The 12692-nt window shown below is 43.6% G+C and overlaps 1 protein-coding gene across 5 annotated transcripts in view; it reads right to left on the bottom strand.

Annotated features, from left to right (window-relative positions):
* The window catches only part of EIF4E3 (eukaryotic translation initiation factor 4E family member 3), a 46961-nt gene extending 35761 nt beyond the window's left edge, over positions 1 to 11200 (bottom strand). The window contains exon 1 of one of the 5 annotated variants that reach the window (XM_074198720.1): positions 10979 to 11200. In XM_074198720.1, coding sequence (XP_074054821.1) covers positions 10979 to 11139 — 161 coding nt within the window. In that variant the 5' untranslated portion in view covers positions 11140 to 11200. The other 4 variants (XM_074198722.1, XM_074198725.1, XM_074198723.1 and 1 more) reach the window with 4 other exon arrangements.
* Between the last annotated feature and the right edge of the window lie 1492 nt (positions 11201 to 12692).

The following is a 12692-nucleotide window of genomic DNA, read 5'->3' as shown; positions in this document are numbered from 1 at the left end:
GATGTCAGATTAAGATTATATCAACAATTCTGCCTTGATCATAGTAGGTACTTAATAAATACTCACAGAATTTTAAAATATATTTGAATAACACTTAGAAGGGATGCCAGGCTCCCTCTGGTTTAATCCCCTCTTTTAACAGAATAGAAAATCGAAGCCAAAGAAGGTTAAGGGACTTGCCTGTAGTTACACAATGGTAGATTCAAGATTTGAACACAAATCCTCAAATTCAAGATCCATTGTCCTTTCCCTTTTACCTTGCTGTATGACATACAAGTCAAGTTTTATGTAAAAAAAGAACCCTGTCCTTTGACCATCTATTCAAACTCCAGTTCTGAAAGAATTATAAAAATCTAATAATGATTTTTCTGTGTTTCCCCATATATTATATGCGTTTCATATTTTCTAAGGCTTGGTTTCTAATTCCAAAAGAAGATGTTGTAGAGACAGGTGGTTCTCCTATTCTGCCAGGGTCTATCTAATCAGGAGATAAGACATCAGTCATTTGGGAAATGTACTTTGAAAGTATTTCCAATATAATCTGAGGGTCACCTGGCATATGGGTCCCTGAACAATACCAGGTACAGGTGAGAGTACCTATGACAGGTTTCACAAATTCTAAATGATACCAGGATCGATGGTCATATATTATATATTGCACCATTTGGACCAGATATAATCAGCTCATATAATTTTTAATATGTCTGTGTAAAGCAATTTAATCTATTAAGTGAGGGAATAAACTTTAAAGCGAACTCTTTTAAGCAATATATTTATTAGTGCAGTGCTACATAGTATAAAATTAGTATTTAACAAGAAGATATTTCAGAATGTCTTTCAAAATTATTATTTGGCATGACTACAACATAATCCAAAATCAGAGTTAAAAGTCTGCCTCAATTAATAATCACTAGCATTTTTATAGCACTTTAAGTTTGCAGAATGTTTCTCATATTACCTCAGTTGTGTCTGCTACCCCATTGGGACTATTATCTCCTAATTTACAGATGAAGAAACTGAGGTACATAGAAGTTAAGTATAGGGTCACACAGCAAGAAAATGCCTGAGACAGGATTTGAACTCAGATCTTGTTTATTAAATTTAGGACAACACCTGGCTGGTTAAAATATTAAAACAACTCAAGGTTTTAAACTATTACTAAGGAAAATATGATTGGAAAAGATGAATTAAAAAGCATTTATTAGATGTATACTATGTGGAATCAATATCAAGAGTATACATAAATGGGTGGATCAATGATACAACTCAAATCACATAGCCAGTATATTTCAGGGGTGATTTTTGAACTTGGCTCAGAGGTCAGCTCTCTATGAACTTATGGACTACACTGACTCTCATCCAGGTAATAGATAACTGTATTCTGACTAGCAAAGCTGAGGTATTATTATTCATTTCATGGATTTAGAAATCTAATTAATACCAAAGGGTCTGAAGGGTGGAAAAGGGAGGGGAAAGAGAGAATTTGGAGCTCAAAATTAAAAAAAAAAAGATTGTTAAAAACTCTTTTACATGTGGTTAGGAAATATTTAATGAAATAAAAATAAAGAAAAAATGATTAATGAATCTCTGCAACGTTAGAGGACAGGAAGCTTCCTGTTCTAATTAAAGGACTGGTCATTAAGTTCATTGGATCTTTTTCTAGCTCTCTTACCACAGGCAGATTCTTGAACCTCCAGACAACTTCAATGCTGAGTAATAGATAAATTGCTAATCTTCATGTGTAGAGGGTTCATACTTGAAGAGTTACATCTACTGACCAAGTCAAGGTCAAGGTCACAAAAGAAAGTGAAGGAATCTTTGAACAGTGAAACTTCACTAGTCACAATGACCAGAAGCAATTAGAAGATAAAGAGTTTCAATTGTTAAAGGAAATCTCTTCTGCAGATGTTTATTTGTTCTGCAATCAGGCTACTCACTCTTAGAAAATTTGCTGACAAAAAGTTAAATAGCTTCATCATCAGATGTTCCTCTTTTCTTTTCTTTTTTAGGTTTTTGCAAGGCAAATGGGGTTAAGTGACTTGCCCAAGGCCACACAGCTAGGTAATTATTAAGTGTCTGAGACTGGATTTGAACCCAGGTACTCCTGACTCCAAGGCTGGTGCTTTATCCACTATGCCACCTAGCGGCCCTGTTCCTTTTTTCTTAAAAGAATAATAGTGCTTGGAGTGGCTAGGTAGATAGAGCACCAGCCCTGGAGTCAGGAGTACTTGAGTTCAAATCCGGCTCAGACACTTAATAATTACCTAGCTATGTGGCCTTGGGCAAGCCACTTAACCCTGTTGCCTTGCAAAAACTAAAAAAGAAAAAGAAAAAGAATAATAGTTCTTGAATCAGAGCACTTTTCACTCTTCACAGTGACCACATTTTTTTATAGTGATATGTTTACTGGAGAGGACTAACAAGGAAGCAGAATTCCTATTATATGAAGATCACAGAAAAGGATTGTTTCTCTAGATACAATATACATTTAGTCAGCCAGTGCTTTCTTGACTTTTTTTTCCCCCAACTTACTAAGATTCCGGGAGACTTCTGGTCCTGAAAGCAGTCAGTGAAACAAGCATTTATCAAGCTAAGCACTGGATACTCAATGATTCCTCAATGATTTATCAACAACTACAAGAAGACTTAAAAACTTTAAGCAGGATGGAAAGAGAAGGAATTAGGTATTTGCTACTCTTCAGATGACCAGTTCTCCAACTCATCTGTCAGATATTAATGACTGAGTATTGCTTAATGCTACTTCTCCAGGAAGTTTTCCCAAGACAGAAATATTCACTGTCTATTCCATCTATCTCTCCCATAAGTCTCTGTCCTGTTTATGTAGTTATCATAATCTAAGTTTCATGTCATTTCTGATGATGGTGAGCAATAATAACAATAACAGTAACTTTTTTCATAGCACTTTCCTAAGCGTTTTACAATTATTATCTTATTAGATTCTCAGAACAACTCTGGAAGGTGCTTTTATTATCTCCATCTTACAGATGAGGAACAGAAGTAAACAGAGGCTAAATAACTTGGCCAAGGTCTTAAAGTTACTTAAGCCCAGAGACCAGTTTTGAACTCAGGTTTTCCTGACCCAGGCCCACAGCTCACTGTGCCACCTAGCTGTCCTTATCACACACAATAGATTGTAATTCCCTGGTAAACACTTTCCATTTATCTTTGTATCACCCTTAGCACTCAACACAATGAACTGCATAAACTCTGTGTTGATAGAATGAATGAATGGTGGGAAACAAAGTAGACTTCTTTGCCCATCAGATAGAAAGGAAAAGAAAGAGGAGCATGTGAGCTTTAAGTGAAAAACCAACAAAAAAATACCCCGGCAACAAGAGAAGTTGGACCAAAACAGTACAGAGAAAGAGCTTGTTTTATATATCTATATCTGTATTTCCATCTAAGATATATATATATGTACATATAAATGTATCTGATATGCAGAAATACAGATATTTAGACATATAGATGAGCTATAGCATGTATTCTTTTTTAACCCATTACAATTTTACTCCTACTGTGCTTGTTGAACATTCAAGCAAAATTTGACATACTTCCTCATTTTATATTCACAGTGTTTAACACAAAGGAAGTACTTAAGAAAGATTTATTGATTGATACATAATTAAGGAAGAGAGAAGCTAAGTGACCTGTCCAAGGTCATACCATTCAAGATAGAGTCATTACTTAAACCTTGATCTTCTGAAATCCAGATCCAAAGTGCTTAAACTTGTTGTGCTTTTATTATCTCCATCTTACAGATGAGGAACAGAAGCAAAACAGAGGCTAAAAAAACTAGGCCAAGGTCATAAAGTTAATTAAGTTCAGAGACCAGCTTTGAACTCAGGCTTCCCTGACCCAGCCCAGAGCCTGACTGATTTGTTGACTGACTGATTCCCATCATGGCCCAATTGTCTGTATCTTTGTGCTGAGTGTCTGGTCAATCAATGTCTCCTAAATATACCAAGTTATGTGACTTCAAATTTGCTTGCCCCTGATATATACTAGAAATGATGTTCTGTCAAGACACAGACAGATACAGAATTAAGCTCATAGAAAATTCAAGGACACCCTCTTCCTCTAATACTTTTCTTATCCTTGGACCCATTTCCATCCCTTCCTGTTCTCTACATCTTCTCTTGTATCATTTTATCCATTTCTCTTATCGTTTCTACTGGTTGCTCTTTTTGCTCTTCTATTTTCTTTACTCACATGACAAGGTGGAAAAAATTCAGTCACCTCATAGTTAGAAGACAGAACCAAGTATATTTAACTTCTGTGGACCAAGTTCTCTTATCTAGAAAGTGAAGGTATTGAACTAAATAAATGATCACCAGTTAACTGGACAAGTATTTAGTAAGCACTTACTCCATGCTAGTTATTGTAGTAGGTACTAGGGATAAAAAGAAAAACACAAAATAGCTTTCTTAAATGTATGCCCTACTACCTAGCAGACTTCAGTGATTTCATTAGCGCCAGGAATTCTCAGAAGGAAATACGCTCTACCAAGACATTTGCCAATGCTCTGTGATTTTACAGACTTAGGGTACTGCCTGAGATCCTGAGAGGTTAAGGGACTTACCCAGTATGTATCAGGGGTAGAACTTGGTCTACTTGTGTCCTGAACTGTTTCTCTAGCTCCTACACCAGTGTCTCCCATGAATACAACATTTATTTAATTTATTTAATACTATTTAATCTGAGGAGCATCAATTCGGGACACTGGGGAAAGTTTGCATAGAAGATAGAGCTTGAAATGATTCATAAATCTAGCTAAGGATTTTAAGTGGTAGAAATGAAAAGGGAAGATATTCCAGGCATGGGGAACAGTTTTACAAAGGTACAGAGATGAGAGGTAGGACACTGAGTTGAAGGAACTGCAAGAAGGACAGTTTGAATAAAACATAGAATGATTGTCATGAAATAAAATGAATCAGTAAAGACAAGCTGGATCCAGAATGAAAGGGCTTTAAATGCTAAGGTCAGGAGTTTGTATTTTTTCCCTAGAAGCAAAAATGGAGCCATTGAAGCTTCCTGAGTATGGGAGTGATGTAGTTAGAACTGACCTTTAAGTAGTTTGTTTTAGGATACATATATCTTATATGTATGTAAATATATATATATATATGTATATATATATATCAATGTGTACATATATATACACATCAATATATGATGTATGCATGTATATATATATACATGTGTTCTCTATATATATAGATATAGATATAGATAGATAAATAGATAGATATAGTGAAATATATGACCCTAAGTGGTGTTAAAGATGGTGCTAGACTCAGCAGAAACAAAGACAGAGTACTATCCTCAGTAGGGAAGGTCTGGGTTTTAATTCTGTTTTGGACAGTTATCATGAGAACCCAGTGGGGTTATCAAGTGCTTTGTGACTCAGTTTGTCATCTGTAAAATGAGAGGGTGGATCTCTATAACTTTAAAGGTCTTCTAGCTCTAAATGTAAGATGCTATGCTAGATGACCTTTCTGGTCCCTTTTTTCCCCCTTTTGCTATGAAATAAAGGAGAGACGTTGGAGGAAGGACAACTTTAAAATAGAAGGCAGAGAATTTGGACATGCTGAATTTGTGTTGCCTTTGGGTCATTTAAGTTGAAAAGTTCAGTACTCACAAATGTGCTTTTATACTGTATTTCCCGAGAGAATAAAGCTAGATATGTAAGTTTGAGTCATTTTACAAAAACAGATCCTGGGACAGCTAGGTGGCATAGTGGAGGGGTGGCTAGTCGGTGTAGTGGATAAAGCACCGGTCTTGGAGTCAGGAGTACCTGGGTTCAAATTCAGTTTCAGACACTTAATAATGACCTAGCTGTGTGGCCTTGGGCAAGCCACTTAACCCCATTTGCCTTGCAAAAACATAAAAAAAAAACAGATGCCAACTGAATCCAGGGGATTGTAATTGATTATAGGATTAGCAGCATTATGGGGATGGGAACAACTTGATCAATTGGGAACTGGAAAGGAAGTGCTAGGAATAGCCTCTCCTTCCCTCCTATGACTAAGAAAGGTTCATTGCTTGAGTCTACTTGCAAAGTTAGAGATAGGAGACCAGACTGCTTTGGATAACAAACTAGACAACCTTGAAGGATAGTGTGCTGGTATAAAAATACTGGATCCAGACTCCTTACTATCTACCTGCACCCCTCAAGGATAGCAGATTTCCTTGTGGCAAGAATAGCAGTGATTAGCAGGAGAAGTGCACTTTTAAACCTTAGGTCATAGACAAAGAAACAACGAAATAACATGAAAAAATAAAAGTCAATTCTAAAAAGGAACTCCATTAACATTTTAGAAATACTGTCCCTCTGAAGAATCAATAAAAGATGAACATTTTAAAAAGACAACGTTAACATAGCTTCATAGGCTATAAGCCCTTCAGTTCTTTTTATAATTTAAAATTATCATGTCTTAAAATTTAAAATTACCCTTCACAATAGACATAGACAGAACCGTCACTAGACAACCTCTTCTCCACCTCCAGATCCCTGTTTCACTCTCAGGGGAAAGAGAACCATTATTTGGCACTTTTAGCAAATCTGGAGGGTTCACAGATCTGAAAAGAAAGAAACCAGGACGAATAGGAAGAGATGCAAACCATCCTGCCTCGTGCCCCAATAAATCTTTTCTTTCCTCCCAGGTTTGTTTGGTTGTTGTTGTTTTTCCCACTTAGAACTGTTGTGAGGATCAATTCATCTGAGAATCAAAATCAGTCGTGAGACTGCCTAGAACAATGCCTAGGACATAATAGGAATTTAATAAATGTTTGGACCCCTTTCTTTCCTCTTCTGCCTGAAATTCTTTCAAAGGGACTGGAAAGTTAGTTGGGTTAACAAACATTTGCTCTTTTAAAAGATAGGAACTTTTCTCAAATAGATGAGACACTTTCAACCATTAATACATTAATCATTTTGCTCCTAAAATCCATCGTTGAAGAACTGAGAGTTGGGATTGCAAAGGGAGGCGAGGGAGAAAACTTAGGGAAGGAGAGGGGTTGGGGAAAGGCGTTCAGGAAAAAGTAAGAGTTGAGGATATCAAAGACAATGCTGACCACTGGAAAATTTTGCCTATGACCTAGAAAAGGGGGAGGACACTCAAAGACATAGTACTGAATCGGATGACATCAAGTCACGTCCAAACCAATCCTCTCGACTGACAGATGAGAGAACTCTGTAGCTGAGATTTGAACTGGAGTCTTCTTGACTACAAATTCAGTATTTTTCCACTATATCTGAACTCTAATTCTAGCCCACAGAACTCAGATTAGCAGAGTAAAATTGATCTCTTTCAGAAGATACGTTCTGAACTCCAAACAAACTTGAAACACAACTTGTTCCTAAACTGGGAACTGTGTTTATAATTATTACTGATACTAGGTTGGTGGGGTGGAGGAACTGTTCAATAAAAACCATTTCAAAAATTGATCTGGGCAAAATATATTGTTATTATTTGGCATGTTTGAACTAATTATGTTTAATGAATGAATGTAGCCATCAATAGTAATGATTTTTATACTGTGAGGAAAATAGATTCAAATTAATTATTGAGTTACTAAAATGAAAAAAATCCTAAACTCTTAAGTGGAAGAATATTATTTATTGAGTTTTTCCTTTTTTTACTTATCATAAAATATGACCTGTACCTTGTTTAAAGAAAATGTTAGGAAACACGGAAAGAACACATCATTTTTGTCTATCTTCTACCTACCTGGAGAAATCAATGAAAATTATTGTTGTTTCTTGAAGGCTATGGTACAGCTTAAGGCTTGGTCAAGTAGCTCCCTTTAAATTAAATTGAAATAAAAATAACCTTTATCAAAGCTTGGTTTTTAAGAAATCATAAATGAAACTACATGGGACAAAAGAATTAATTATTAGGGGTTTTTTAATGATAAAATAAATAAGTAGGAACGAAAAAAAAAATCTAGCCCCCAAACCTCAAGCTATCTAGTGAGGTTTCAGCAATCAAAATTTATATTCCTTTGAGCAGAGCTCTGACATGTAAGGATATTATTCCCCATGAGGAATAGGGGAAGAGAAGGAAGGGAGGGTGGAGAGAAGATAGGAAGGAAGGGAAGGAGGGTTGGAGGGAGGTTTGGGACAAGAAAAGAGCAAGCACTGCCCAACTCCAACTAGGATTGACCTGTTGGCAGTGGGGCAACTATTATTACTCATGGATTGTTGTACATCTTTTTTTTTTAAAGGTTTTTGCAAGGCAAAAGGGGTTAAGTGGCTTGCCCAAGGCCACACGGCTAGGTAATTATTAAGTGTCTGAGGTCAAATTTGAACTCAGGGATTCCTGACTCACTGCTCCACCTAGCCTCCCTACATTCTTCATTCTTGAAGAGAACCAAAGAGATCCGGAGGCTGATGTACTGACTTTCAAGTCAATTGGATTTAAGTGAGGCAGAAATATAATAAATAAGGTCATCATTCTTGCTCTTTTCTTAGGGCATCTGAATCTAGTGGCAAGACATAGGTCTGAAAATCATCCCAGCTTTCTAAGCTAAGGTCAGTGGTCTTGATTTACCAAAGTGGTTAATAATTAGTCCTAATCCAATCCTCATTTGATAGTGGTTTGGGTTGTGATAGCTCAGAGTAAATTAAGTAGCAATTGTTTTTTTTTTATCTTGGTCATTAATTGTGAGGAGTTTTACCCATCCAGATTAGACTTTTATATTATTCCTTATCTAAACTTAAATCATTCAAAGTATGTTCTCAGAGGAACTGAGTCCTGGGAAAGACCTTGGCTTACAAAGATCAAAGTCTCCCCTGCATCTGGGGTGATCTCCAGTAGTCCTGACCTAAGTCTTGCCTCTGGACTCAGATGCCCTTGGAGGAGAGAGTGAGGCTGATGCCCTTTGCATTGCCCTGCCTCACTTAAATCCACTTCACTTGCAAGTCAACCCATCACCCTCCTGAAGTTACTGGTCCTTTTTGAGAATGAAGGACAAAAGCAATAGCACCAGTGCTTAAAACACTGGCTTTACCTCCCTGGGACTCAATTTGCTCATCTGTACAAGGAAAATCTTATCCTAGCTCAGGAACCTTCCAGTTTAATATAAGCTTTTGATAATTCAAATTTTGTCTAAGGGGAAACACTTTTTTCCATATCCATAACCACAAATCAACACGAGTATTCTTTTAGGCAACAAAATTCCAGAACACTTCAAAAGTGACTATAACACTTGCCTCCCTTAAATATTAGATTCTAAGGTTAAAACCAAGAAGCAGGAAGCTAAAGAATGACTATTATTTTTGTTTAATTCCCTTTGTGACTTTCTTTACCTTTGAAAATGAGTCTTGTCGGCATTTTGCATCTTATACAAAAGCAATCAAATTGAACTGCTTTGGGAAAAAACGAGAGAATGGGTCCTCAGACTCCACCAGCCCCCCCTTCCACTGTGGATCTGGCAAAGAGAATAGCCTAGGGGTCTAAGTCTCCATTCGGAAGAAACTGTAAGAGAGCATTAATTCAGTGAGGAGAGCTTATCCCTTCCAATTTGGAAGATAATGACCACTGTGGATGGTCAAGAATTTTCGATGCCTGTGAAGTGAGAGACTTGCCTAACCTAAGGGATTTTTATATACTTTCACGGCAGATTTGCTGCTAGTCGTTCGTCATACTGGATGCTCTTAAACTAACTGTCCCGGAATGGATTTTGGACAGTCTTTGGGGAGGCCATCAGTTTACCATTCTGTAACGTTTGGGATGAAACTTGCGGCCACCAAAGCTGCTTGCGGAAGTCAGGCAACGTCACCTTCGGTTTGAGCTTTTCAAAGGCTTCGGCCTCTACTGCCTGCCCGTCCTCCGGAGCGGCGGCGAGGCTGAGCGGGCCGGGCGGCGAGGCTGAAGCTGCCGGGCACCTGCCCTTGGCCCTGGGCGCTCTGCCTCGGTGGCCGGGCGGGAAGGCTGAAGCTGCCGGGCGCCTGCCCTTGGCCCCGGGCGCTCTGCCTCGGTGGCCGGGCGGGAAGGCTGAAGCTGCCGGGCGCCTGCCCTTGGCCCCGGGCTGAAGCTGCCGGGCGCCTGCCCTTGGCCCTGGGCGCTCTCCCTCGGTGGCCGGGCGGGAAGGCTGAAGCTGCCGGGCGCCTGCCCTTGGCCCTGGGCGCTCTCCCTCGGTGGCTACTTAAAGGGCGGCGGCGAGGCTGAAGCTGCCGGGCAGCTGCCCTTGGCCCTGGGCGCTCTGCCTCGGGGCCGTGGCGAGGCTGAAGCTGCCGGGCGCCTGCCCTTGGCCCTGGGCGCTCTGCCTCGGTGGCCGGGCGGGAAGGCTGAAGCTGCCGGGCGCCTGCCCTTGGCCCTGGGCGCTCTGCCTCGGGGCCGTGGCGAGGCTGAAGCTGCCGGGCGCCTGCCCTTGGCCCCGGGCGCTCTGCCTCGGTGGCCGGGCGGGAAGGCTGAAGCTGCCGGGCGCCTGCCCTTGGCCCCGGGCGCTCTGCCTCGGGGCGGTGGCGAGGCTGAAGCTGCCGGGCGCCTGCCCTTGGCCCTGGGCGCTCTGCCTCGGTGGCTACTTGAAGGGCCGGGGCGCTGCGGAGCGCAGCCACGGGCTGAGGACGGAAGGAGCGGACCGGCTGGTTCGCGCTCCGGGTCCCGCCGGCGGGGCCGGGCCGCCCGGGGCCCCGGGCCGGAGCGTGACTGGTGCCGCTCGCGGCCTCTGGCGCCCGTCCTGCCGGTGGGAAGCACAAAGCAGCGGGGGCGCCCGGGGAGGTGCCGGGGGAGGAGAGGGGCGCGGGGCGCCCGAGACGCAGGCCGCGGCGGGGGGGGGGGGGGGGGGGGGGGGGCGCGGGGCGCCCGAGGCAGGCCGCGGCGGGGGGGGGGGCGCAGGAAGGGAGGGAGGCGGGGAGGAGCTGGGCCAGCCCCGGCGGAAGGGGGGCGGGGCCGAGGCTCCGGGGCGCCCCCTCCCCCCACCCGCTGGGGCCGCTGGGGCCCGGCCTCACCTGTCCAGCCAGAAGGTCCAGGGGGAGTGCAGGGGGACCCCGCCGGGCTCCGGCCTCAGCTCGGCCAGGCGCTGCATGGCCAGCGGCTCCTCGGCGTCCGGGGGCCCGGCCGGCTCCGGGGGGCTCCGGGCCGTCGCCTCGGCCGCCGGGGGAAGCGCCATGTCCTGCCCTCAGCCGGCCCGCGGAGCCAGCCCCGAGGAAGCCGGGGCTGCGGAGGCCGCGGCTGAGTCACCCCCGCCCGCCCCCCGGCGCCGCCCCCCGTCTCCTCCCCGCCCCCCGCCCTGGGCGCCCTCGCTCCGCCCCGCGCGGGGGGCCCGGGGCCCGGCCCGGCCTGGTGGCGGCGCCGCCTGCCGCTGCCCGCGGGCCCGGAGGAGCGGGGCGCCCAGGGAGGGCGGCAGGGCCCCGGGGGAGCGGCCGCCGCTCCGGGCCACGTCGGGCCGGGCTAGGGGGCGCCCCGGACACAGCTCGGGGATCCGGGGGGCAGCAGGTGGCACCCAGGGGCAGGGCCCATGCGGCTCTGGAGGAGAAAGAGAGGCTGGGGCATGGCACGGCGCCCTCATTCAGAGGCAGCTCGGGTGCTTGGCCTGGCATCGCCTCCCCCGTGTTACGGCCTCTGACCCTGGGGTGCTGTCACCCAGCTAGGGCCCCCAGCTGCTTCCAGGAATCGTGGCCTTCTTGACTACACCACCAATCAGTGAGAACTTTCAGCCCCAATGGGGTCTCCCCCATTCCTCCCCCCCCCCCCGAACTTATCGAAGCCGATGGGGATGGTCAGTATATCCATCACCCCCAAGTGGGGTCCCCCACTTCCACCTCCAGAGAACTTGCCCAAGCAAGGGGGGATGAGCAGGTTGCCCCTATCCGTCTAGCTTTTCTCCTTTCCCTTTTTGCCCTCTACAACTGCAGAAACACTAGAGATCTTAGGAGAGGGCACAAACAGAGACCAAGCTAACCAATACCTTAACCCAAAGACAAGAGTCGAACTCAGTCATCTTCTAATATCCTTTCAGCCCCAATGGACCCCAGCTTCTTCAAGTAAGAGAAACTTTTTTTCATTTAATATCAAAAGATTTTGCAATCATCCTCCATATGAGTTATATTAATTATCCATTGATGAAGAAGGTGTATGTGGAAGAAACAATTCTTGGTGCCATGTGGATTCAAGAGCTCTTGCAATAACCTCTCTCTTCAGGAGTCTGAGTTTAGATGCATAGATTTAGAACAGGAGGGAACCTGAGGGGCCTATAGATAAGTTATTCAAACTCAAAGATAAACCCTCCAACTTCAAACCCAGTGCTTTTTCTACTTCATCATGCGGCTTTCCCATTAACCTTTTTTTTTTTTGATAAAGTCTTTTGGCTTTGCTTAGAGGCAGCAGCATCAGAATGAAGACCCTTATATGTTTCTATTGCCCAAGGGAACAGGGATCCAATCTATTCCTTTTCTTTCTCTTGAGCTTTAGAAAAATGGCCTTACATTTCACCACCACCAAAATCTTCAAACCCCATATGCTTTTGATAGCTCAAGATCGATTCAGTGCCAGAAATGGTTCTGATTCCCAGGAAGCCTTAGAAAGCCTTTCCAACAGTGTCACAACAGAGACTTTTGCTGCCATTCCTGCTGCTTCCAAGAAGGAAATGCCTTCAGTGTCTTCGGTTTAATCATTTGACACTTATGTTACACAGGAGCTAGCTTATGTTCTGAGGCCTTTGGG

Source organism: Macrotis lagotis, chromosome 8 (assembly GCF_037893015.1).
Source record: "Macrotis lagotis isolate mMagLag1 chromosome 8, bilby.v1.9.chrom.fasta, whole genome shotgun sequence".
NCBI classification, from domain to species: domain Eukaryota; kingdom Metazoa; phylum Chordata; class Mammalia; order Peramelemorphia; family Peramelidae; genus Macrotis; species Macrotis lagotis.
The sequence above is the reverse complement of the archived record's forward strand: the minus strand, read 5'-3'. Positions and strand labels throughout refer to the sequence as shown.